Source organism: Ziziphus jujuba, chromosome 12, assembly GCF_031755915.1.
Source record: "Ziziphus jujuba cultivar Dongzao chromosome 12, ASM3175591v1".
NCBI lineage: Eukaryota > Viridiplantae > Streptophyta > Magnoliopsida > Rosales > Rhamnaceae > Ziziphus > Ziziphus jujuba.
This window is the reverse complement of record NC_083390.1, coordinates 5253732-5280518: the sequence shown is the minus strand read 5'-3', so window position 1 is coordinate 5280518 and position 26787 is coordinate 5253732. Positions and strand designations below refer to the sequence as shown.

Below are 26787 nucleotides of genomic sequence, written 5' to 3'. Positions count from 1 at the left end.
AAGATAGCTTTGCTTCTTGTTTCCAACTCAAACACCAACACCTTAGGTGCTGGATGTATTAAAAAAAAAATTAAAAAAAAAAAAAAAAAACATAAAAGAGAAAAAAGAAAAGAAAAGTTGCTTATTCCAACTGATATATTATATTCTGCCAAAAAAAAAAAACAGAGAGAATCCTGAGACTATTTACTTTGAAATTAGTATTGATGCACTGCGGGCTTGTTCTCTGTACATATTTTCTTATCTTCCCAAACATCACACAAGCAGATAAGGAAGCTGCCAGGGATGCTAACTCACCTTTCTTATCTTCCCAAATATCACAGATTGATCCTCAAATTCCATCTAGTTTAACCACCGTAACATTATAATTTCTTTTATGAAAGCCATTCAAATTTCCAAAACCAATCTTAACCGTAACTTCTGTCATCCATTTTCGCTAATAATATATGGCTGAGATGGTTTAGGAACTGCTCTGGTTCTTCTCCTTCTCTTACTATCTGGAAAAACATCATTTCCAAAAATTTTAGCAATGGAATTCAATACCATGACATCAAAACAAAACATTTACTTATCAATCATGAAATCTCATATCCGAATAATTGAATAGGCATTTTAAGCATTAGAAATATACAAGGCATTAAGATGCCTAGTGGGTACTCTGAAAGCTATTACAATCTAAATTTGGTGTATCTATGCCAATTGCAACTAGGGCATTCACTACGTGAAAGAACTTAAAATTAGACCAGGTCAATACATTTCTCAAGTAAACCTGGTGGAAACGTGGATGCATGTGATTTTGAAACATCAAGTCTAAATTTTTAAACCTTGGTCCACAAAACAGACTATCTCAACAGTTGCATCATGTTTTATAATTAGGAATTCTTGGCTCTAACCTCAACAAGTGGCATTTCCAATATGTTAAAAGGGTAATGGTCTTCCTCAACATCATAAGGACCATTTCCATATTTTGCTGATAAGTTTATCTAAGCACGTAATCATCAATCCTCAAGTGAATAAGCCAAACAACAGATTTCTTTGTAATAGATACAGAGTGTCAGGTTACTAAGGTTTCTCTATATCTACTCCATCCTTGCCTCACCAGCACCAACCTCACCCCCACCAAATCGCACTACGTGAAAGTTGTTGTTGTTGTCATCTTTTTCTTTCTTTTTTTTTTTTTCTTTTTTTTCCTCTCTCTCCCGGTAAGAGAGAGTATTTCAATACAAGTAGATTACTATAAAACTTTTCTAGTTTCACCTTCATATATAAGCTTGTGAAACAATAGAACCATCAAATTTAAAATAAAATCTAGAAATAAAATGAGCAATAAATGTAAGGGACTAATTGCAATCCAATTGAATGCATTAATTAATTTGTTCAAAGAAAAAATGTGGTAAATTCACTTTAGTTAAGAGCAACATATAATTTTTTCCCCGGTAGAAATCTGTTTTCTGAAACTAGTGTCAGCTGCCATAGTAGACATAAAATTAACATTCAAGCATAATTTTTAAAATTCCTGCACAATAATTGTCTCACTTTAAATTATCATCACCTTAAGATGGACAATCTATATAATCTCGCATATCATGTTAATAATAGTGTGTTAACCAGGACATGTAACAGGAAACAAATGAGAAAAGAGATGTACAAAGTTAATATATTTACCTGCAGAGGAGTATTCAGAGGCAGATCCAGACGACTAAGGAAGTTGTGTCCAATCGTTTCCAAGTTAAAAACACCATTCTCACTTGTGTCACTGTGATTCCACCCATCCTCATGCAAAATTTTACTTCCCAACCATAAAAATAAAATGCCAGGATATTTTTTGCCCAAACCCACATCTGGAGCTAACAAAATATATGCTGATTTAGAATCAAGAATGTGAATGCTATGACTCCCAATTTTATTGAAAGAAGGCAACTCGTACAAAACCGAGGTCGTAACATCAGCATCAATTTCACCAGATGATATATAAGATTTACCATCCTCTTTCTCATCTTTACTCCTTTGTATTTCGTCCCTACAGTTCGCCTCTAGCATTACTTCATCCCCGTCGTCTTCATTCTCAGATTGGCTGAAATCTGTGTCTTCCATCACATCATCTTCTTCGTCAGGAATAGAGAAGGACCATGACCTTACCAGATTCCTTGGAACAGGAGGTGGCTCATCAATTGAAGGTAGCAACATCAGAGGTGGAGGATTACTCCCCCTGCGCTCTGCAATAGAGGGGGCAATCCCTTTACCTGATGTACAAGGACTTGCCCCTCTCAACGAAGGATTAGCATAAAACGTCTCTGGTGATGAAGGGGTGTTTTCTTTATATGGAATATTAGAAGTGTCTAGCAAAGGAACAGTCTTGACGAAAAATGGATCTGTAGAGTCCAAGCCAGAAGGTGAAGGCTGCCGTGAGGAAAAGTATGATAAATCAGACCAATTAGAAGATGATGGTGAAAAGGTAAATGAACTGGCATAATCAGAGGTAGAAGGCGATAGTGTAGGGGATTTGGAATTGAACTTGGTACTTCTTTCACGGAAACAAGAGACAGAATCTGGTGACCCACACGGAGGTGTTGGCGATGACAAAGGATTAGCTAGAGTTACTGAGTGTTCTACTTGTTTACTAGTATCCACTATCCTTTCTGGACTACTATTTGGAAAACATTTAAACGAATCAGGTGAACCACATAAATCTGTCGGTGGTGATAAAGGTGATGAAGGATCAACCAATGAGGCAGGCCGTTCTCCTTCTTTATGGGTATCCGTACTCATGGTTGACACATCATTTGATGGAGTAGTTTCACAGTTCACCTTGGAGGACATAACAAGTTCTTTCATACCACCCATAGCAAACTTCCGTCTTAGTCTGCTCCATCCATTTTCTCTAGCAGGAAGGCAAGTTTCTGATCCCATATTTGATACTGAAAAAGGTGGAACAACCCCACCTGCAAGTGCCTTGTGGAAAAGTTCAAAATCCAAATCATATTCATCTAACTTCCTTTCACCAACTCCAGTCCGAATTTCTGTAGAAGCCTTATCACTTCCAGGAGACCAAGTTTCTTTTTTTTTGACCTCCACCTTGCTGCAATCATCGACTAAGGGCTGCCCACTGGAAAGAGCATCCCAAAATTCAGCCGGCTCCTCACCTTCTTCAATGTTACAGATCGGACCTTTTGCCCTCTCATACCGGATAACCTGAAAGGCTGCTGCCCTTGCATTTTTTGACATCACAGAGCTGCAATTCTTCCCACTCCAAACATATATAGCAGAAGGAACATGTAAAATGAATGCCCCACGAGAATCAAGTGCTTGTGTACTTGGATGGTTTATCATTTTGGGAACAAGATGAAGAGGATCATATGGCGAATGTGGGGCCATACGATACATCCTTACCATGGAATTTGGACTAACAGGCACAGCATGAACCCGTTTCTGGCACTGCAGAAGCTGACAAGCAAAACCCATGTTCGGATTAGTCACCCCTCTTGCTGCCTTCACGAATTGAAATGCATCTTCAAAGCTCTGGCCTTCCCTCCACATGAGGTATGCAATGACCAGAGAGGTCGACCGTGACACCCCCTGGCAACAATGCACAAGAACCCGCCCACCTTGTTCTCGAACATCTTCAAAGTAGTCAAACACATCGTAGAGGATACTTGTAATATCCTCAGATGGGCTATCTTGCAACCAGAGCGTTTTGTACACAAGATCAATCTTGAAATACTCTGGACAAACAAACCCAACACAATTCAGCACATGGGTGATCCCATTTTTTCTTAAAATCTCACGGTTCTTAGCCACAGCATCACTTCCTAAGTATATATGCTCAGCAATTCTGGAGCATTCCTTGTCATAAAAGGCAAGCTTGTCCCTCTTGAACTGGAATTCTCTAACTTCTTGTTCGGAATTCGAATTGGAATTCGAATTCTCAGGTGGGTTAACACTTGGTCTTGGGGTTTGAGGATGAGGCCAAATGCCAAGATCATCAGAACCGGCTCTTGGCCACTCCTCAACATTTCGACGGGCAATAGAAAGGGGCTGAAGTGGTGGCAAACAAGACCGAGCTTTGCTATTGTTTTGCGGTCTGGGATTAGAAATAGGCTTAGTTGGTGACCGGTCTGACCAAGAAACAGACCGTAGATAGGTTTTCCGGGAAGAACCGGAACCGGGAAGCCGGTTCTTCTTGTCTTCCTCACCCAACATCTTACAAACTTAAAAGGCAGGAATTCTGAAAAGAAAAAAACACTAACAGATACCCATTAAAGGAAGTATCCAGGAAAGGGTACAGAAAAAGAGAAAATTGAGGTTTTGGCATAAATAGCTCATATTGAAAAAAGTTACAGTGGTTTTTTTTTTTTTTTTTTTTTTTTCCTTTCCCACCTAAAACCCTTGACTCTCTCTCTCTCTCTCTCTCTCTCTCTCTCTCACTCTAAAAAAACAAAATAAAGTTTCTATTCTTTATCTGTCTAGATAGTTGCTGAAGAAGAAAATTCAAATACGAAAACGACCCAGTAAAACCCTAGCTAAGCTACAGTTTGGCACATGGATTTAGCCAATAGAGACAAGAAGAAAGTGAAGGAAAGTGCAACAAGAAAACGAAAGAAAATAATAAAAAAGAAAAGAAAGAAAGAAAAAAGGGTAATGGGATTAGTTTAATATAAATATATTATAGAAGAAGGACTTACCACAAGAATCTCCATAAGCAGAAGAGTGTGCTTGGTTATTATGCTTAGAAAAACTTTGAAGTTACTTAGAGAACACAGACAAAGGGTGAGAAAAGAGAGAGAGAGAGAGAGAGAATGAGTTGTGTGAGAACGAGTTGGACTGAGTCACCCTATGGTTGGTACTTGGGAGTCGTTGGTTGGTTGTTTAGACTGAAATAGAGAGAGAGAGAGAATGAGTCAAAGTGCCACGTCATATGGAATACCAATAAATCAGCAAGCATGCATGTCAAGTCTTGTGATGTCATTTATGTTTCGCCCGATAAGCTCAGACCGAGATTTTTGGGAAAGGAATTTTATTTTTAATAAATTAAATATCCTCTCTTTTTTCTTTTATTTATTTATTTTTTTTTTCAATTAAATTTCTTACATATTTAGTGCTCTTGGTCCTGCTACATTCACTTTGCTGTTAGATTCTCTTCATAACCCTCACTCCCTGATTCCCTTACGTGGAGATCTGTAATTGGATTTACTTTGATGTCAAAAGTCAACCTTTATGCTTCTATTTTCACCCCAACTATGAGAAGGTATCCGAATTGCGCAGCAAAGTTCCAAAAACTTAAAGCTAGTATGTGAATTTTCGTAATTGCATTCTGGTTTTTTTTTTTTTTTTGACATTTTAGTTTTTAAATTTTAGTTTCTAATGCATTTTGGTCTTTAAAATTATTTTTTATCAACTTAATATCAATTTTGAAACATACATTGTATTTAATGTTATATGAAAAAATTTTATGGGGATATTTGATTTTGTGATTTTGTTCATTCATTGCTAGTTTGCTACAATAAATATATTAGATACTAAACTAAACATAGTTTAAGAATTAAAATGCAACGACCGAATTAATTATCTTCATGTAAAAAGATATTAGATTATCTAGTATAAAAAATTTAAAAATCATCATAAACTCTTTTTGCATACGGTTGTTAATTAATTGGTTATAGGTTCTAATGCTATTTAGGAAAATTTAATTCATTTGGGATTCTCAAAAAATAAGGTTTTTAAACCAAAGTGTGAAAAAATTTTCAAGAAGCAAAATGTAATTATGAACATAGTTTAAGGAACAGAAACAGAGACAATAACCCTAGTTTTTTACAAAAATTATCTTATAAAAAAATATTTAAAATAAATTTTTAATCAATTAGCAAAACTAATTTGAAACTTATCAAATAGTTGTCCATAGGGACAGTGCATGTTCCACAATAATAATGAAGTTTAGGGGAATGACTCATTATATTCAAGGTTTCGTCCACCTTCTGCAGCTACTGCTAGGTGCAACAAACAAGTGGTCCATTTGAGCAAAAAAATTTAGCCATGGATAGTTGCAACTTGCATAAAATCACTCTTTGAATTTACAACCAATACAGTGAAAGAGTCAAGTCCTCGAAATGGCTGTAATCTTGGTGAGAAAAAACCTAATCAAACCCCCAAAAAAAAAGTAGTCAGATTTATATTATACTGAATTCCTTCACAGGCATGGCATTCTTGTAATAAAAACCCATAATCAAAGCTTCTGAATATTTCAGTAAACAAATCTAATTAAATTGTCTAATTTAATATTAGAACCTTCTTTACTCATTTACTTAATCTCAAATTAAATATCAAATCTGCCTATTTTTATTATAAATTATTTTTATCTAGAATTGTAGGGCTTTGAACAAGTTAGATAAACAATAAGCCACTTTTGTGTTCCTCGTGCCATTTCTGGAAGGAGCACTCACTGGGATAAAGCCTTGGGAGTCAAAATGAAGGAGCTGGGATTAGGAGGCTGCCATATGGAGTGGTCTGGATGGCAAACATTATACATGAAATAGCTCCAATTAATTAATTAGGTAATTCATAAAGAATGGATTAGAATAATAATAATAAAGGCTCTAATTGGTCAATTATGTGGCCTTGCCATGTGGGGGGCCTAAACTCCTCCTAAAATTCCAACCTAATGGGGGTATTGTAAAGCTGTTGAAATTTGACCCTTTTTTATTTCTTATGCAGATTCAAATTTGAGATCATAAAATTGATTCTTTAATTGCTCAATTAAATCAAATAAAAAGTTAAACTAATTTTATGTTTCACTTGTGATTCTCCATCATCAACTTTTGTTGTCCCATTTTCATCCCAAAAAAAAAAAGAAAAAAGAAAAAAAATTTGTTGTCCCGTTTGCTAGCTTTAAGGATATAGGTCTCTACCAAATAATAAGATGAACTTATAAGATAAATATTTATAGTTAACAAATTCTTTTTAAAAAATAAAAATAAAAGTTATGCTATCCATCAACTCACAGGCCGGTTGACCTGGCTTTGGTTTGATTAACATTATAATAGTGTCACATGAATAAATAGGCCATTTTAGACATATTGTAACATTTCATGGCTCATGTAACATTTTTTTTTTTTTTTATGTTCAAAATTAAGGACGAAATCCAAAACAATTCTAATAGCAATTAAGCCTTAAAAACAATAAAACAAAACTCTTTCCTGTTCTTTGGATTAATTGCCTATACTCCTGCATAGCCTAGAATATATTCCTAGTTTATTCCATAATTCCACTCAAGAAATCCAATAATGTAATACGTTAGAAATTAGAAAGTGAGGTTTGATTGGTAAAAAAATGAGATCCCAACTCATAAAACAAATCTAATTTGGATCTTTGTTATTGGGCATAATTGGAACTTACCAATTATACATATATAAACACAAGAACAAGAGCCATTCTGTTCTAGTCAACAAAGGAGTTGCACAAGGGAAAAAAATTGGTTAAAAACAAAAGAAATAATAAAAAAGAAGGAGAAGAGGAAGAAGAAGAAGAAGAGGAAATAAGGTCAAAAAAAGTGGGCGAAGAAGAAACAAGTAAATTGCTATCTTGGTTTTGGTCCCCCCACTTAAATTTGTAAAAGAAATTTAGTCAATTTAAATTAATCCTTGTGAAATGCGTCATTATATAAGACAAAAATGAATTTTGATAACTCTTAATAACAATTTTATAATAAAGTTATGTTAGTTTTTTAGGTACCCCGAACTAAGACCAAGTTTTGAAAGCCCCAAGTTGAAGTTGAAGCTGTATTATCAGTAATTAGATAAGACCAACTTGGTTTTTTCCTCATACGGCCTAAGTCTAGGTATTGACTGCCACAAACTTTACTCTTTCCAAACTGACCTTTCACGTCGAAGCAATAAGAGAAACAGAAGAGTGAGATTGAGGTTGAGGTTGGCCTTTTTGGTATGTTTTATGAACGAGTAATAACCATGTCTAACTATAACTTTGAATTTCTATCATGGCCACATATATAATAATTTGGTCCTCCAATTAAGTATCCATTCAAACTCAGAATTTGCAATTATCCTTCAAACTTGGTAAACTTATGGATAAGGTGGTGGTGAATTGAATGTGCCTTTTTCCTTTGGTGCTTGGGGATTTAGGTATAGATTAGATGGATGATGATATTATTGTGATTTCAATTATTATTACTGTGATTATTATCATTCTTACTATTGATTATACAGACAATCATTTATTACTATTTTCTTTCAAATAAGCACCATAAAAATTGTTAATGAGCACAACTTGCATTCACCAGTCAGCTAATTGGTGTATAGGACGGACATATGAAATGCAAGTGTAATTTTTGACGATCAAGGAAGCTTCCTGTACATTTGGGTGAGTTTCCTCTCCTCTCTTTTTTTTTTTCCTTTTTTTTTTTTTCTTTTTTAAATAAGTTTTTCTTTTAAACATTTATATTAATTCTCTACATTTCGATGTTTCAAATTTACGATTTTTCAATTATAAATATAAATAATTTAATAATTAAATCAACCTTACTTGACTTTCTTAGAAAATTGGTTATAAAAGCAATTGTACATTTCCATTTATTACATGATGAATGTGAACGGAGTTATGGAAATTAGAAAAAAAAAAGTTCTAGGTCTTATTATGTAAGTGAATACATTAAAATGGAGAAAAAAATGTACAACAAAATATGTATATAATTAATAGAGACAAGGAAGATGAATAAATATATAAAAGAAAAAAAGAGGGACACAACATGAAAAATAAATTTCCTTTAATATTTTTTTTTGTCACTCTTTAGAAGATAATTATAAAAGAGAGGAGAGTACTTATATTACTTATACCTGCCAACTATTTTATTGAAAATTATAAATATCAATTTATAATTATTGGTATGTCAAATAAGTTGATCTTAATTGATAAATTATTTACACTTATATATTTTAAAGGATTGTGGATTCAAAACAAAATAAAATGAAAAAAAAAATCATTACTAGTACGTGAATTATTGATCAATTAATAAAACCGAAATATTTGTGATAAATATTATGGTTTCCATTTACATTTTTCTATTTTCGTTTATAAAAATGAAAAAAGTAAAAAAAAAAAACAAAAAAAGGACCCATTCAGAGCCCAATGACATAGCCCAGACCAAGTCCATGGATTTGGTATTGGGTCCTCAAATATATTACCCATTGGATTTGGAGCCTCCTGTCTTGCCCGAGACCAGTGTGTCTCTCTGCACTCCATCGCCGAAACCAGGTGCTTTTCTGTTCTTTCTCATTCTCTCTTACTCTCTTTCTCTCTCTTCCTCCATTTTTAGGGTTTTAGGGTTATGTTTGTTTGTTCTTTCTTCTTCTTCTTTTCGAGCTACCTTATATTCTGAATGTCTCTGCATTGAAAATCCAGTCAAGTCCCGCCATCTTCCAACACTTTGATATGTATTCGCTCTGATATGTATCATAGTCTTGGCGTTCAACGCCTCTTATACAGAACTCGCATATCATACTACGTCAAAGCCGGTTTCATTAATCAAGCCGTCCAACTGTTCGACGAAATGACCAACTCGAGCTGCCGCGTATTTAGCATAGACTACAACCGATTCATCGGCGTCTTGGTCCGCCAATCGCGCTTCGATTTAGCCGACTACTATTATTGCAAGATGATCCCTCAGGGATTTTCATTGACCCCATTTACTTACTCTAGGTTCATTTCTGCTTTGTGTACCGTTGGAAGCAAAAGGAGTAATTTCGATCACGTTGACAAGCTTCTTAAAGACATGGACAAACTCGGCTATTTCCCTGACATTTGGGCGTTTAATATATATTTGGATTTTTTGTGCGGAGAAAGTCGGGTGGAATTGGCAATGCAAGTGTTCGGCAAAATGGTTGAGAAGGGAAGAGAGCCTGACGTTGTTACATACACTATATTGATTCATGGGCTGTGCAAAGCTAGAAACTTCGACACTGCCGTAGAGCTTTGGCGTACTATGTTTGAAAAGGGGTTTTCTTTTGATATCATTGCGTGTTCAGTGCTTGTTAATGGGTTGTGTAATGGTGGGAAAGTTGATTTGGCATATGAACTTACAATTGGAGAAATGAAGGGTCGAGTAAAGTTTAACAATTTGATATATAATTTACTGATTAGCGGGTATTGTCGAGCAGGTAGGATTGATAAGGCAAAGGCTATCGAGCGGTTTATGAAGAGTAATGGGAATGTTCCAGATTTGGTTACTTATAATTCGTTCTTGAATTATTATTGTGACGAGTTGATGTTGGAGATGGCACAGGACTTGTTGAAGAAGATGGAGAGCAATGGAATCGAAGCTGATGTATATAGTTATAACCACCTTCTCAAGGGTCTTTGTAAAGCTAATCGGCCAGATAAGGCTTATTTGTTGATGGTGAATAAGATGGAGCTGAAAGGTTTGTGTAATGTTGTTTCATATAATACAATTATCGGAGCATTTTGCAAGGGTCGCAATACTAGAAGAGCTTACAAGCTGTTTGAGGAGATGGGGTCTAAAGGGATTATGCCAGATGTGGTAACATTCACAATTCTTATAAAAGCTTTTCTTAGAGAAGCTAATTATACTGTAGTAAACAAGCTTCGTGATCAGATGGTGGGGATGGGTCTACGGCCTGACCGGAAACTATACACAGCCATACTTGATCACTGTTGCAAGACAGGCGAGATTGGGATGGCTCGTAGTATTTTCAATGTTATGATTGAAAATGATATTGCTCCAGATGTGATTTCATACAATGCCCTTATAAATGGACTTCGTAAAGCTGCCAAATTGGATGAAGCCATGCACCTATACGAGGAAATGCAGAATAAAGGATTCAATCCTGATGAGGTGACTTTCAAATTGCTAATCTGTGGTCTCATACGGGAAAAGAAGCTTTCAGTGGCATGTGGCGTATGGGGACAGATGATGGAAAAAGGCTTTACTCTTGAAGAAGGTATTTCTAAGATTCTAATTAATGCCAAAGCTGGATGATCTTGGTAAAAGGTTCGTAACTTATGTTCACTACTTAATGTTTGAGCTCGTTATTTATCACTGATACTAATAAACACTGGCGATGTTGCATTTATGCCGTGTTATGTCTCATTCCATTATATCGTATTGAATTTCAAAATGTTTAAAACTTTGATGTTGGAGGTCACGGTCACTAAGAAAGTGCTTCACATTTCTGGTATTATATCATAACTTGTGATCGATTATATTTTTCTTCATGTTTATCTGGTAATGTATCTCTGTGTTTTATGCTGAAGATGATATAGTTTTAATATGCTTCCATAATTGATGCAAGATAGAAGGTTGTGCTGCTTTATCTGATGTTTCCAAGAGCATTACGGTCATCTTTGTATGATTTGTCTCCCTAAATTTGGTGTGTTCTTTCTCCTTTATTTTAAAGAAAATACTTTACTTTGTTGGTCTCTTCCTCTCTTATTTTTCTTATTATCATTTTCTGTCAAATTGGCTATGAATGCTTTTGCTATGTACAGATTACTGGAGAATGCTGCTGTTTGGGGTGAAGATGGGAATGGGCTTGACAAGTATCAAACTCAAATATTTTATGGTAATTTCTACTTCATTGCTTAGCTTAGCAAGGATCAAACTGTCAAATTTCTACATTATTTCTACTATAAATGATCTTTAGGAATTCACATGGCGTGTAGAGGACACACTGTATTTTGAGAATGGTAGTGTGATAACACTCGTATTTGGACAGCATAAATCTGAATATAAAGGTATGGCATTTTTATTTCAAACATTTGATGCGTTACATCTTTAGCATACATGTACTTAACATGGGTGACTGCAAAATGTTTTGTCAGGACCCGCTGAATATAGGTGAGAGCCCCCAAAAGCAGTCATAGTTTTGAGATTGCCCTTACCCTGATTCAAAAGGTAATTGACAATCTTCATCTTCAATTTGAAAATTGTCTCAAATCTCAATTTCAAGAGTTTTGAGGACTAAAAGTCTATATCTCTTGGTATGGCACTTCCCAAGATCACTGAACTCCATGGATGGTGCATGAGTGATGAGAAGCTGCCATATATTTCTACTCAATTTCTGCTTGTTGCTTGACAATAAAGCATTGCATGTTATGTGACATGTGGGATGATAAACTTGTGACAATAAAGCTTGAGCTGTTCTTTAGCTAGAAATAATTTAAGGTTTTCTTATTGCTCTGGCAGAGCATTTTTCAATATCAGTAGGTGACATGTGAATGATAACTTGTATATTAACTTTAATACAGTGAAGAATCCTGTATTTTAGCCCCTATTGTTATCATATATAAAAGCACCATGGGATAAATTGTTTGTACCACTGTCGGTAGCTTATAATTGGTACTTGTTTGTTACTATTTAGAGTTGTTAGTACCGGTCTTGAGCATGGAAAACTAAAGCAATTGATTTGGCTTACCCAAAGAAAGCTGGTGAATAGGTTTCTTCCATGTTTCTTTTTCATTAAAGCTGTGCAAATGGAATTATGATTTATTTATTTACTTATTTTTTGGGTGAATAAGTGGAATTATGGTTTAATATGCCCTTAATATAAATATATAAATGATTTTCGTTTCTTGGTTGGCACTCCTAAAAATATGTTTCAATAGAAAGAAAAGAAGATGAAGATGATTCCAACGCACTTTGTTTAATTTGTTTTCGCGGACCCTATTGGTGTTGTATCACCAAAAAATAAAAAATAAAATAAAATTGGAATTTAGCAGCAAACTGATTGCTGCGTAAACTGACATGTCCCAATTAGTACATCCATTTTGATAGTTTATATTTCTTCTGAATAATGATGTAAAATGTATATGGAAACAAAAAAGTTATTTTAATCTTGAAATTAAAGAGCATTTTAATGCATTGAAACTCTCAAAATCAAGGAGATTTTGGGGGAAACGGATTCATAAATGGAATAATTAGTGTAACATCTGATATTGTATATATGCAGAAAGGAAGATTTATAATTTTCTAGTACAAGGATACTGAATAGGGATTAAAAATGGTAAAATGGTCAATGTTGCGGAGGAAAAGCAAGCATCTGATTCGGCATATAATGGACCATCAGGGCTCGGCTTAGCTCACTCATAATCACAGCTGCCAAAAAGTAATATTCACCAAGATTACTTGCCTCCCCTACTTAGCTATGTCTGATACTTTGCCTTTTTCATAAATCATCCTTGAAGTTCTCTTCAAGTCATCCTTTTTTTTCCTACTTGCCAAACACTAACAGCGAAAGTTACCTTATTATTATTATTCTCCTCCTCTTTCATTTGTCTATCACTCCTCATTACAATGAGTTCGCTCCGTGAAGCCAATCCTCATTTTGTCAGACCCAGACCACAACAAGATGATCGAAGTCACCAACCCACCATCCCACTGATTCCTTCAGCACAACCACAAACCAAGCGTTCCAAGTCATCAAAGGGGTCACAATCGTCTCGTCCTGACAAACAAGTCCGGCCATCACGTAAAGACCAACCACAGCGTCGTGATGATGAAAATATTCGGCCATCCATTGTACCGGTGGAACATAAAGACAGAGACTCGGGGCCACCTATAGCTCCATCAGTGCCACTTCCACAGCAGCATCATGATGGCCAACATCTGGAGCCACATGGTTCACCGGTTCCTCATCCACAGCGCCACCGTCCCGGGGTGCATGGTTCACAGGCGGCAGTACAACCACAGCACCAAGGTCGAACCAGCCGCCCACAGAGCCTGTGGCTGCCTTCAACCCAAAGAACCAACTTCTTGACATGGTTTGGTGCAGTCTTCTGTGCAATTTTTTGGATTGCGGTCATCATAGGAGGCTTAGTCATTCTCATTGTTTACCTTGTTTTCCGACCGCGAAGTCCCCGTTTCGACGTGTCTACTGCCACGCTAAATGCAGCTTACCTTGACATGGGGTATCTGCTAAATGCTGATCTTACAGTGCTTGCAAACTTCACAAATCCAAACAAGAAGATGAGCGTGGATTTTAGTTACTTGACCATTGAGCTTTACTACGGGAAAACCCTTATTGCTAAACAATTTCTAGAACCCTTCCGTGCAGCCAAGGCTCAAACCAAGTTTGCCTACCTTCATATGGTAACGAGTCAGATTCGGCTTCCGATACTCGAAGTCCGGAGGCTTAATAGGCAGATGGAGACCAATGCGGTGGTATTAGAAGTGAAGGGGTACTTCAGGGCAAGATCTAATTTCGGGAGTCTCCTACGGTACTCGTATTGGTTGCATGGCCAATGTACTATTATGGTAACTAGGCCTCCTGATGGGACTTTAATTGCAAGCAAATGCAAGACGAAGCACTAATGCAAAGGGCATGTTCAATTTGACAATGCTCTGCCCCATTTTTTTCCCCCTTTTCTTTTCTTTTCTTTAATATTTTTGTATAAAAATTTGAGAACTGATTTTGTGCATTGTTCCAACACATCTTTCGTTTTGGTATTCCAGTATGAGATCCGATTTCTGCATTGTTCCACCAATGTTTAGTGCATTTTTCTCTTCAGCTCGTGTTATCCAATAATTACTCGATAATTTAACAATTTGGTTCCTCAATTTGGGGTAGAATATTTGTGAAGTAATCATCTTTATTTTACCAAATCTACATCCATCTTAAAAAGTTCAGTGAACTAGGAAGTAGAAAATTGGATGCAGGATTACCGTGAAGCAAATGGCAGTTATGGAAAGCACAAAATATTTCATCAACCATGCATTGTTTGAGTTACATATATCCTGATGCCCACACCAATGAGGAAGCAGAAACCAGGGGAAATGACCCGAAAAAAAAAAAAAAAAAAAAAAAAAAAAAGAAAAAGTGCAACACTTGTACGCGATAGAAGCCACCTAAATTACATTTTCAAGGTACAAAACGAGGAGAATCTTCTCCCGACGAGTTATTTACAAGAAAAGAAAATGAGAAATTACAGCAATCTGAGGAATCCTGGTCAGTACTTTAATGATTGTACCAGGCCGAGGAATAACAGCATTCATGACCTTAAGCCAGCATTCAACTTTTTGCTAAGCCATGACTCAGTAAACCACTTCAAGTTTGCATACCAACATCACCAAAATGGAGAAGCTGTACCTCTTGGCTAAAATCTCCTGTAATGATCCCTGGTAAAGAAGGGGTGCCTGAGAGCTTCATGAGCTGTAAGCCTGTTGGAAGGGTCGTATCTAAGAAGAGCTTGCAAGAGGTCAATGAGATCCCCGGCTGAGTGATCCACATGCTGCATTATTAGATTCTGCAAATGCAAACCAAAGACTTTTTATGTTTATTGACTTGTAAAATGGAAAAAAGAAACATCCACGAAGGTTTTATATCACTTCCTAACATGTTCTCCTTTGGAAGCACACTTCCCAACATGTTAAAGAACCAAATAACAACAATATCATTGTAACAAGAAATAATAATATGAAACCAAATATATTGTATGGTACAGACCTGAAGACGAGGCAGCTTCAAAACAGCTTTAATACTATCACGAGAGGCTGCACCTTCAGGCCAGTCTAATCTACCCCTTTTAACATACTTCTCAGCATGGCGCCTGAACCAAAGAAGAAAGCAGAGAAGATTGTGAAATGGGGGAAAAAAAGGATAAAGAAAAGCTTTCATATTGAAATCGGTTTATCAATACGGTAATGTCAAAAGAAAGATCCCTCAAAAGGCACGCACTCTGCTCTTTTCAGCATATTTTGTGGTAGTGGGCCTAATACCCTCTCCATCATGGCTAGGTGTTCAAGGTTCTCATGTGTCTGAAACAAAGCTTCTCCCTGCAAATAATTGCAATTTTATAAACAGTTGCTTACGCTGATCTTGCATCAAGTAAACAAACTGATAGAATTACCAAATATTGAACATACCGAGCATAATTCTACCAAGATACAGCCAACACTCCATATATCACATGGATAACTCCATCCAAGTCCTAAAAGATATATAGGCTCGCACCACATAAGCTTCAAGTAACAAAACAATAAAACTATCCAAGAAAGGAAAAAAAATTTCAAGAGAACAAACAAAACAATATCATACCAAGAATAACCTCAGGAGCACGGTAGTGCCTAGTAGAGACAATATAGTTGTGTTCTTGATGCTCATAAGCTGTGCTACCAAAATCAATAACCTTAATGGCACTAGACTTTGGTAACCTCTTATAAAACATTCCTTCTTTAGGGGACCGAGAGGTGACCTAAAATAGCAGACAAAGAACTTCAAGCCTCAAGGGTGTTGAAAGCAATAAATAAAAAAAGAAAACTGTTGGTAATGTCAAACCAAAAGAATTGCCTGACAAACCTCTAATTACAAGGAAGTAGAAAAGCTAAAGCTAATTCAAAAATCAAGATTACAACTGAATATATACCTTGTAGTCAGGTATTTTAACATATTCTGGAGAAACAAAAAGTATGTTCTCAGGCTTCAAGTCTGTATGGATGAGGCGCATATCATGCATGACTGCAAAATTTTACACCACCAGAGATAAATATAAGCACTGCATTTTTTCAACATAAACATTTATCCAAATCTCTACAGTATCACACAGTACAAACAGAAGCCTTCCTAGGAAAAATATCTAGATAAACTAAGTAATTAAATGAACTTCAATATAAACACCAAAGAGAAGCTGCCAGCAAATTCCCAAACAATTAAAAAAATGGTTCATGCGACACCTAAACTGCTGCCATAAACCTTCAAATTTATAAAAGGAACAGCAGAAGTAACAACTACACACATGCGACACATTCCAATAGTTGCCTGCCAAGCTCGCGGACAAGATCAACCGGAAATGGGCGATAATTATTTTTTCGGAGAAAATCGTATAAGCTTGGTCCAAGCATCTCAAATACCTGTTAAGACCATTTAGATTCAACAAAAGCGCTTAACCCCAAAATATTTGCAAAGTTGGGGAATCATGTTATTAAAGAGCAAATACTTACAATACATATATGGTTACGATAGTCAAACCAGTTCCGTATTTGAACACAACTGCAAAGAATAAACCCACTTAACAAAAGAAGCAAATTTCATTTTAACTAAGAAATTTCAGGGGTAATTATTTGAGAGGAACTTTAAACTCACCGACTTCCATTTCTGTCATACTTTCGAAGCAACTGCAGTACATCAATTTCAATCATTGCTGCTTCACGATATTTCTTTATACTTCTCACAACTTTTATAGCTACCATCTCCTTTGTTTCTCGATCCCAGCATTCCAAAACCTGGCCAAACGTGCCTAGAGAAGGTACATTGATATGAGGGGATAGGTCAACAAAAAAACATATCCATCCAGCACTCCATCTAAACGCAGTCAAATTGAACTAACCTTCACCAATTTTTCTGTGGATTTTATCTGCAAGGAAAGAAAAAAAAAAAAAAAAAAAAAAAAGTTAAGGCCGTGACAAGAACAAGCTAAACAAATTTAAAAAAATTATATATACATATAGACATACATATACTGAAACCAAAAACATCAAAATGTAAATGGAAATAAGTTTTTAAAGGTAGAAAGATTTTGATATTAAGAAAGAAAAGAAACAAAAAAGAAAAAATTGTTGGAGAAACCAGAAAATATATTCATTTTGAAAGTATACGTTGTTTGCTTCTTCTTTCTTTTTTTTTTTTTTTTTTTTTTTATGTGGGAGGAGAGGGAGTGGTGTTGGACCAGTTGGATTGTTTCAGAAACTCCGAACAGGAGAGGGTACTAATGGTACTAAACCAAGCTATCGAACATAAAACGGCTACATATAAAACATTGTTTCAAATTCATAGTACTGGAAAGTTATGTACAAATTTCCCAACCAGAAAAAAAATTGACAGCCGTAAATTTATATGCATAATACAATTAGGTTCCAAAACATATTAAGTTTTAGAAAAACTTACATGACACATTGAGAAAGTAACAAAAGATAAAAATGCACTCTTAAGTGTCATTTAATTTCGAAAAATATATGAATAAGTAATGTACATAATAAATGCAATGAATTTTTCAATGGTGATTAAATGTAATTACAGCGAGAAGTTAAATTATCTTCGAGCGCAAACATGTAATGCCCATCTTTGTCATCGTCTCGCCAAGGGGGAGAGCCCTTTTGAGTCAATCCCTTTACAAAAAGACTAGGATGTTCTGGGAGTACCCTTGAAGGTGCAAAGCTTGTCCCATTTCCAATATCTTGCCCACAACACAATTCTGATAGAGCCTACACACAGCCATTTATTTATGCTCCACTAAACAAACAGTTAAATGAAAACTTGCACCTTTTTTAACTACTACTCAAGTTTCATATATTCCCCCATCTGTTCTAATCAAGCAAACTAAAAATTCAGTGCACATAGGATCATCAGATAAATCACAGATATGACACCAGACAAAGAAATACACCCAAATTTCCCATTACCTCATAGGTCTATGAAGCTAATCTAGCAGAATTCAAAGGGCATTTCCCATTACCTCATAGGTCTATGAAACTAATCTAACAGAATTTAAAGGGAAAATATCACACTAAAACTCCATCAAGTAAGCCTGTAAATGTACTTTAAGCTAAAACCAATCAAGTGCTTAACAACATCCAAACAGCAGAGGCACCATATGTTTTTGCCAACAAAATGGAACCTTTAAATCTTCTACATACAGAGGGCATAAACTTAAGCAAAGTTGAAACTTTTTTCACATCCCAATTTCCCATAAAACAAACAGATTAACAATTTAAAACAGAATTCAAAATCCAAACTGACTAAAATCTTCAGAAGAAAAAAAAAAAATGATGATATATATAAAATATAAGAATATCTCCTATAAGACAGAAATTTTTTTGGAACCAAAAAATAAAATAAAATTATGGGACATGAAGTTTTCAGAAACTCGGAAGAATTGAACGGCCAAAAATTGTACCTTTGTGTGGGGTTGAGGGACGTCCCAAGCTAACCTGGGCCTTTTTCTTGGACGCCGATCCATGTGAACGAGAGGGAATTCGGCCAAATAATCCATCTCCATCTCAAAGAAAAAGCCCTAGTGATTGATTCATCGTTTCAGATTAAATTCTCTTTGGTTCGTAAACCAGAGATCCATGGAGGGCTTTCTGTACCGGAGAAATAGCCCTAAACTCTTGTTCTTTGAGAGCTATTGAGAGTCGTTGGATTTGTTCCTCAGTATTGATCTTATCCGTACAGTTGTACACTTTGCTGTTGGGTTGACCACGTGTTCCTGATTCGAACCATGGTTAAGTTAGTGTTTTTTTTATTATTATTTTTTATTTTTGGTGTTTCCTTTGAATTCGAATATACTATTTTGGATGCCTTTTTACACATTTTCTAGATTTGGAATTTCACACGCGAATGTATTAGGCAAATAAATAAATAAATTGAATTAGAACCATAGCCTATAAGCTTTTAATATGTGTGAAAAACATGGCTCTTCCATGCATTACAATTTTAATTCATATGTTATTTGCATTTAAAAATACGTCAATTTATCATCATGTTAAACATTTTTAAATCTTCATTTACGATTTTGCTTTTTAAAAAATTAGGAATAATTAATTAAATAATTAACAACATAAGAAATTATAATTAACTAAAACTTTGGCACTTCGCCTCATAGAATATATTTGTTGGTATATATGATAATAATAATTAAGAGTATTTGTATATCTTCCAATTATTAAAGTATTGTTTGATAATGTGGTTAGTTTTTTGTTTTCAAACTTTTTTTTTTTTATGTATTTATGTGTGTAATTTGCTTTTATCTATTGTTAGTTTTTCTTTAACATCTAATGTTAGTTAATAATATCTATAGTTTGTTAAACATTTTAAATAATTATAAATTTGTGTAATTTGCTTTTATCTATTGTTAGTTTTTCTTCAACATCTAATGTTAGTTAATAATATTTATAGTTTGTTAAACATTTTAAATAATTATAAACTTGAATGAAATTTAAAAATATTAAAACAAAAAATCAAAACAATTTTAAATTATGTTCAATTTGATATATTTTTTTTTCTTCTTAAACTTTCTAGGTAATCTAGATGTATAACGAACTCTATTATCATTGATTAACATTTGAAAAAAATAAATTATACACATTTAAATTTAAAAAAAAATTCACCCATTTTACTAACGTTAACTTCGTACTTTGGTTTCTCATTATTTTTTTTAACATATTGGTTATTAAACTTTAATTTCCTTTTGTATTTCGGTCTTTTGACAATTTTTCCTTTATTTTTATTTTTATTTTTATAACTATATTGAAGCATGCAGCACACTTGACTCAACATATTGACTCAATATACATGACTCTTATAAGTTTATATCTTTTTATAATTTCGTTGTTTTATATCATAGTAAATGCATTACATGTTTCAAAAAGAAAGAAGGTAGACACAAAATAGTTGAATGACCAAAATATGAAAAAGTTAAAGTTTAAAGACTAAAGCACAAAAATAAAAAAAATAAAAAAAATTAAACAAAAAAAAAAAAAAACAATTAAGAGCCAATGTATTAAAACTTAATAACTAAGTGGGCATAATTTCTAACACCCTAATAATTAAGATAAATTACACAAAATCCTCCTAAATTATTTGACGCTTACAAATAATCCTTTTTATATCACAAAAGCCCCTCTCAAACTATTAAAAACTCAAATTCAAGAAAAAAAATACTAAAAACTCACTAGTCAAAGAAAAAAATTATAGATGAAAACAAAATTATCCTTATAAAAATATATATATAAACAAATTTGAAATTACTTAAATTCTCATAATGAATAAATTCATTTAATTAAAATTAATATTTTTTTTGAAGAAAATATTATTTTTAACTTATATGAATAAAATATTATTTTTTACATTTTATCACAAAGTAGTAAAGATAAATTTTATGAATAGTTATTTAAGTGAAAAATATATATTATTTTTGAATTCCCTCATTTGTTACATTGCCATGTGAACTTACAGTCACCACAAATAGCATTTTCATTATAGTATATTTGGATAAAAATAAAGTTAGTGAGAGTTTAATTTTTTTAGAAAAGTGATTATTTTTTTTTTGTTTGAATATTTAGTATAATGTGAAAAAGTATATTTTAGAGAATTAGATTCCCACCAATATAGAAAAATATGTAGAAAAGTTGTTCCCACTTATATAGGTATGATTTTTGAGAATCCAAGAGAAAATTGGTTTAAAATACATATTTATCATTAATTTATTATACAATATTAAATTTAATTACTTATAAATTCTAACTTTCCGATTACTTACTAAACAGACCAAGAAAAAAATTAAGGGTGTATTTAATTTAAAATTTGAAGGATTTTAAAAGTACTTAAAAGTTTAGAATATTCAATTTAGATTTTAAAAGTATCTATATAAGTCCAATGATATTTAATTCAGATTTAAATGGATTTATAAAAGTCCATAAAATCTATATGTATTCAATTAGAACTTTGTACAATTTTTTTAAAATCTAATAATAATAAAAAATCATTGATTTTAAAAAATATGATGGATTTTTATATATTTGAAAGTATTTTAATAGTGAAATTGTGAAAAAAAATTGTAAATATGAAATCCAGTATTAATCTTAAAGATTTTATTGGATTCTTATACATTCTTTATGAAATTTATGGAATTCTATAATAATCTATCAAATCTATTAAAATTTATAACTAATTTTAAATCCATTAAATTTTAAATTGAGTACACCCCTTAATTTTCAGAAAACTAAATACTAAAAAATTAAATCCTGAAAATCAATTTTACTGTCAACTTTGATATTTCTCAAACGGACCTTAGAGTAATTCTACTTGAACAAAAATATTTTTATACAGTTTCTAATAAATTATTTAATTAAAATGCTATTTTTTTAATCCATTTAAAATGGAAATCGTTTAGCTTTCTTTTCTAACTTTTTTCTCCTCCAGAATCACAAGTAGAATGTGCACTTTTAAAGCACGTTTATTTTTGTGAATAACTTTTAAAGCACGTTTGATACGCAATGGATTGTATAATGATGATACCATATTGCACATTGCGTTTGGTGAGATTGGGTATTGTAACTTATTATCTATTACAATAAACATAAGCAAATTTATATATTTTATTAATATTAATATTTTTTAGTCTCGATTATTATTATTATTATTATTAATCTCCATAACATGCATGATATGCATAATTATAATAAATGATTTAAAAAATAATTTATAATAATTTATTAATATGTGAAAAATTTTTTTATTAACCATCTTACTTTTATATATAATATAAATAATATATATATATATAATATAATAAATAATAATTAAATAATACTATTTTAGTTTTGATGTTTTTATATATTGCATGCAAGTTTATATATAAAATTTTAAATTATATTATATGTATTATTTGTTATAAAAAATAATTTAAATCACCAAATTAAAAATAAATAAAAATTAGATATACTGAAACAAATAATAATAATAAAAAAAATTTTTAAAAAAAACTTGTTCATCAATTAAAACCAGTTTAACACTACTAACGTTTGATTTATAATCAAGCTTGGGATCTCCTAAAATCTTGGGATTCGAATTTTAAAATTTCACTACATCTTATTAGAGTTGATCTGGTTGATAAAATCAACGTATCCGATTATATTTGAAAATTTATTAAAAAAATTTATTGTTATTAAGTACATTTGAATTTTAATTTTTTTTAATCTATATCGTAAAGTTTGTCAATAGGTAAAAGCTTGACTCTATATATAATATTATTCAATTATGAAATTAAAATTCAAAAGAGTATACCTATTTAATTTTTCTTATATACATATCATTTTTGTACTTGTTTAATTTTTTTCATCTATAAAATTCAAATGTATTTTTATAATTTAATTCAAATTCAAATTCAAATGTATTTATATAAAATTTTCCGACTACGAAATTCAAATGTATTATTTGATTCCTTAGAAATAATTAAGATTATTTATCTTATAAACATATTTTTATCTTATAAGGTAATTTATTTGTGGAAATGAAATTAAAAAATATTTACCTTTTTTTTTATCAATGGAATTGAAATTAAAATTTAAATGTATTTATATAATTTAATTCAAATTAAAATATATTTATATAATATTTTTTATTTATAGAATTTAAATTCAAATGTATTAATTGATTTCTTGCAAATAATTAATTTCTCTTTATTAAATTCTTATAATAATAATAATAATTATTATTATTATTATAATTATAATTATTATTATTATTATAACTCAATTAATAATAATTTAGATTTAAAAATAGATATATATATATATATATATATATAGTTTCAGTACATTATAATATAAATCAATATTAAATTATATATAATTTATGAAATATTATATATATTTTATTTTAATATTACATATAATTTGATTATAATTTATATTTAATGTTCATATCAATATTCATTATAACAAAATTTTCAATATGTAATATGCATTATTACGAACAATCTATATAATAAATAAAAATAAAATGCATATAATATATAATCTTATAATTATATTGGTATATATTAAAATATTTAAAATACATTTGATTAAGGAACCATATAATTACAAATGCAATTTATATCATATAATATTATAATAACAAAAAGATATATTTTATTTTTTCATTTCATATCCGAAATATATAATATTCAACTAACCAACTTATTGCCTACTTCATATCTCTGTTAATTATATTTATAATATAATAATAAATATATAATTATTTATTATTAATAAATAATAATATATATTTATTATCATTTATAATAATAGTTTTTTTATATTTTTAGATACATCCATAAAAATAAAAAATTTGATATTTTTACAATTAACTATAAAATATTATATTAATAAAAATATATATTTTTAAATACATCTAATAAAAAATAAAAAAATTTATATTTTTAAATAACTATTTTATTTGATATTTATTTGATATTAATTAATATTTTAATAGAATCATAATTAATAATAAAAAAATATTTTTTATTAAAAAAAATTAAAAAATATGAAAATGATTTGTAAACTATTCAACTTTTATATATTATTATATTATTATTACGTGGCTTCATAATATTTACGTAAAAGGCTTTCATAATATTTTAATTTAAAGCATCAATCCAGGGACCATTATTAGAAAAAAAAAAAAAAAAAATCACTGTTGCATATCTTCATTCCCACCACCAAACCAGATCTGCACACAATCATCAGTAATTAGTCTCATAAAATTTCGAAAAACAGATTTCACAATCACCAAATCTCATAATCAGGGGACTCGTTCTTCTAGTCGTTCCGCTCTGTCGATCGATGGTAATATAAGAGATCTGTAACCCCCCCAAATTACATACATAATGGTAATGGTTCTTGCTTCCTACCCATCTCCCAATCATCAATCTCACACGATCATCTGTAAATTTCACATCTCTACCAAAACCACATATAAAAATAACAAAGACCATTCCATGAACAGCGATGGCGATATAAAATGGTTTCAAATTACATGTGGTTGGTTGGTTGGTTGGTTGGTTGGGTTTTTATTTTTTATTTTTATGAGCCTTTCACACTTAAGACCTCCCAAATCGATTGTCGCAGAAGATCGCTACAGAAGATTGCTGGAGATCCACTAGAGAAGATATATGGTTAGGAAGGAGTCAAGGTCGGTGACAACCTGTGATCTTGCCTCTAATTGCTTAGTAAATTGTAAATTAGTTGCAGCTTAGTTTGTATAAGATAATACCAAGCATTTGAGGTGTATCAGTAAGTATTTGAATCACCAAACAATGTATAGACTAACTGATTCAATGTCAAACTCTAATACATCCTTATACAACGTATCAAACAAACCTTCAAGGAATTTACCAGTCCTCCATTAATGGTGACCTATTTTTTAATAAATTAAAAGTTTGTGAAAATTTGTGTCTGAAAAAAAAAAAAAAAAAAGAATTAGTCACGGAAGCAAATCTAATGGATGGCTGAAAATCTTCAACCAATCTTATGCTAGTAAAAATATTTGAGCTGGGGATGGTTTTCTATCGAAGAAAAATAAAATAAAATAAAATAAAAAAGAAAGAACTCACCATCAACCATAATAGCCACCATTTCAATTCCGTTGGTGGAGGGTAACGGCAGATGCTAGAAGGATATTGGCTGTTGGTGAAATATGTAAACAAATAAAAGGGATTTAAAAAAAAAAAAAGAAAATCATGATTTCAAATAATTAAAATCATATAATTAAAGAAGAGAAGGGTATTTTTGTAACCAAATTTTAGATGGGATTATGATAAGTTTGTTTTGGATTGTAAAAGCAACTATTCTTTTCATTATTTTTTGTCGTAAGTACAATCCATCATGATTGATTAGATTAATCAAAGTTAGAAAAATAAATTTTTTTCCAGAATTTTGTCGACATTGAAGGTAAAGAATTCTTCGTCAAAGAAAAGAAAAAATTAAAAAATAAAAAAAAGGAAAAGAAAAGAAATAGGGAATTCAAACTCAAATTTACAATACTTACCCAAAAAGGTAAGAGTTCTTGTCATAAGATACTGTTGACCCGAAGCATTTAAATGGAGTTTACTTTACTACAAATTTTGAATTACTCTTAGTCAATTCAATAATTATGACTATCAAATTGCGTGTGCGTCAAATATTACTCAAACAAAAGGATAAATTTGATATCAATATCATAGGAAAAAAAAAATCAAGTTATATTTTAAAATTATTTATTTCTATACGATTTCTTTTCGTGCAAAAATTAATTGGCATATAGTTTTAAAATAACTGATATAATTCAATATTTTATTTTTTATTATAATTTTTATCATATATAGCAAATTTATGAAACAGCTACATAAAAACAGGTATGAGTTCCAAAGAGGAAGTGTAGGCGGAGAAAATTTGGTTTGGCAGCTTTGAAGAAATATGATAATCACGAATTTCAAAGCAGCCAATATGTCATCCAAGAATTTCAAAGCCAAATTGTTTTTGGGGTAGACTATTACTCAAACTTGCTGTCTTGGATATGAAGCAACAGAGCACAAAATGTCGCAACAATTCCTACATATGTATCTCAACTTTATGAGTTACAGTGACAACAATAAATAAAAATAACATTAATAAAAATAAAACTAGCTAAAATAAACGAAAACTACTCTTTTTCTAGTGTATTTATATGTTGGAATAATGGAATTGGACAGTTCAACATGGTGATAGGTTTCTAAGGACAACAAAAAATTGGGATCATAGAAAAAAATGTTACTTTTAATTAGAGCAAATTTCTTATAGTGCCCAATAGTTTAGGCAATAATTATATGTTACTACCTTCATTTTGGAAAACTATCACTTTATACTCAAATGGTGTTAAATATAAGGGTTTGACTAGTTTGACTCCCAAATATCGATTTTGCCCCTAATTAGAGGTAACTTTTTTTCTTGATACTAAATTATCCATTCTTTATGAGACAATTCTATGAAAGGAAAGCATATATAATTGAAAAAAAAATTATAAGATATCACTTACCACTTATAATTTATCACATTTTTTAATATAAATTTTAAAATTTATTGACCTCTGATGGTAACTGTTTGTTACTATCATTTATATTAATTCAATAAGAAAGAACTTAATAATACTTATCACGTTGAATACTAATTTTTTAAAATAAAAAAAAGTTAATAATAAATTTTAATTTAATGATTCTCCTTCAGATTTTTTCCTAAATTATTTCTATTTTATTTTTATTTCTCATTAACACTAAACA

At 31.6% G+C, this 26787-nt stretch overlaps 4 protein-coding genes across 20 annotated transcripts; 2 read left to right on the top strand and 2 right to left on the bottom strand.

Annotated features, from left to right (window-relative positions):
• Positions 1-102: 102 nt before the first annotated feature.
• LOC107428443 (protein-tyrosine-phosphatase MKP1-like) lies at positions 103-4830 on the bottom strand. 2 transcript variants are annotated; one of them, XM_060813332.1, is made up of 3 exons: positions 4680-4830; positions 1663-4222; positions 103-494 (listed from the first exon to the last, which is right to left on the bottom strand). In XM_060813332.1, exons 2-3 carry the CDS (start codon positions 4195-4197, stop codon positions 405-407), a joined length of 2625 nt encoding a protein of 874 aa, XP_060669315.1. In that variant the 5' UTR covers positions 4198-4222; positions 4680-4830; the 3' UTR covers positions 103-404. The 2 variants fall into 2 exon arrangements, with proteins under 2 accessions (XP_060669315.1, XP_060669314.1); XM_060813331.1 differs by lacking the exon at positions 4680-4830 and having other exon boundaries at positions 1663-4648.
• Positions 4831-9102: 4272 nt separating this feature from the next.
• LOC107428474 (pentatricopeptide repeat-containing protein At1g13040, mitochondrial) lies at positions 9103-13106 on the top strand. Of its 14 annotated transcripts, none has more exons than XM_048462324.2 (5): positions 9103-9258; positions 9406-10961; positions 11509-11582; positions 11664-11754; positions 11842-12335. In XM_048462324.2, the coding sequence occupies exons 2-5, from the start codon at positions 9452-9454 to the stop codon at positions 11859-11861; spliced, it is 1695 nt and encodes a 564-aa protein (XP_048318281.1). In that variant the 5' UTR covers positions 9103-9258; positions 9406-9451; the 3' UTR covers positions 11862-12335. The 14 variants fall into 14 exon arrangements, 5 of the variants coding, with proteins under 5 accessions (XP_048318281.1, XP_048318282.1, XP_048318283.1 ...); XR_007237500.2 differs by adding an exon at positions 12969-13106 and having other exon boundaries at positions 9201-10961; positions 11842-11914; XR_007237502.2 differs by adding an exon at positions 12969-12984 and having other exon boundaries at positions 9201-10961; positions 11683-11754; positions 11842-11914.
• Positions 13107-13299: 193 nt separating this feature from the next.
• LOC107428514 (NDR1/HIN1-like protein 6) lies at positions 13300-14834 on the top strand. The gene has a single exon (XM_016039060.4). The coding sequence runs from the start codon at positions 13313-13315 to the stop codon at positions 14327-14329; it is 1017 nt and encodes a 338-aa protein (XP_015894546.1). The 5' UTR covers positions 13300-13312; the 3' UTR covers positions 14330-14834.
• Positions 14835-14843: 9 nt separating this feature from the next.
• Positions 14844-19143, bottom strand: LOC107428513 (serine/threonine-protein kinase AFC1). 3 transcript variants are annotated; one of them, XM_016039059.4, is made up of 12 exons: positions 18907-19143; positions 18028-18214; positions 17341-17367; positions 17097-17250; positions 16955-17003; positions 16750-16864; positions 16381-16472; positions 16053-16209; positions 15881-15945; positions 15693-15790; positions 15462-15564; positions 14844-15261 (listed from the first exon to the last, which is right to left on the bottom strand). In XM_016039059.4, exons 1-12 carry the CDS (start codon positions 19006-19008, stop codon positions 15112-15114), a joined length of 1299 nt encoding a protein of 432 aa, XP_015894545.1. In that variant the 5' UTR covers positions 19009-19143; the 3' UTR covers positions 14844-15111. The 3 variants fall into 3 exon arrangements, with proteins under 3 accessions (XP_015894545.1, XP_024933950.1, XP_048318277.1); XM_025078182.3 differs by lacking the exon at positions 18028-18214 and having other exon boundaries at positions 18907-19039; XM_048462320.2 differs by lacking the exons at positions 16750-16864; positions 16955-17003; positions 17341-17367; positions 18028-18214; positions 18907-19143 and having other exon boundaries at positions 17097-17115.
• Positions 19144-26787: the final 7644 nt, after the last annotated feature.

Excerpts from the sequence above, each read along its gene's own strand:
- LOC107428474 (XM_048462324.2), top strand. The coding sequence starts at position 9,452 with ATGTATCATAGTCTTGGCGTTCAACGCCTCTTATACAGAACTCGCATA. Across the intron at positions 11,583-11,663 it reads TCAAACTCAAATATTTTATG|GAATTCACATGGCGTGTAGA; the intron begins GTAATTTCTACT and ends AATGATCTTTAG. Across the intron at positions 11,755-11,841 it reads GCATAAATCTGAATATAAAG|GACCCGCTGAATATAGGTGA; the intron begins GTATGGCATTTT and ends ATGTTTTGTCAG.
- LOC107428443 (XM_060813332.1), bottom strand. The coding sequence starts at position 4,197 with ATGTTGGGTGAGGAAGACAAGAAGAACCGGCTTCCCGGTTCCGGTTCT. Across the intron at positions 495-1,662 it reads CTCTGAATACTCCTCTGCAG|ATAGTAAGAGAAGGAGAAGA; the intron begins GTAAATATATTA and ends ATGTTTTTCCAG.
- LOC107428514 (XM_016039060.4), top strand. The coding sequence starts at position 13,313 with ATGAGTTCGCTCCGTGAAGCCAATCCTCATTTTGTCAGACCCAGACCA.
- LOC107428513 (XM_016039059.4), bottom strand. The coding sequence starts at position 19,008 with ATGGAGATGGATTATTTGGCCGAATTCCCTCTCGTTCACATGGATCGG. Across the intron at positions 17,004-17,096 it reads TATGACAGAAATGGAAGTCG|TTGTGTTCAAATACGGAACT; the intron begins GTGAGTTTAAAG and ends TATTCTTTGCAG. Across the intron at positions 15,262-15,461 it reads TGAAGCTGCCTCGTCTTCAG|AATCTAATAATGCAGCATGT; the intron begins GTCTGTACCATA and ends TTGCATTTGCAG.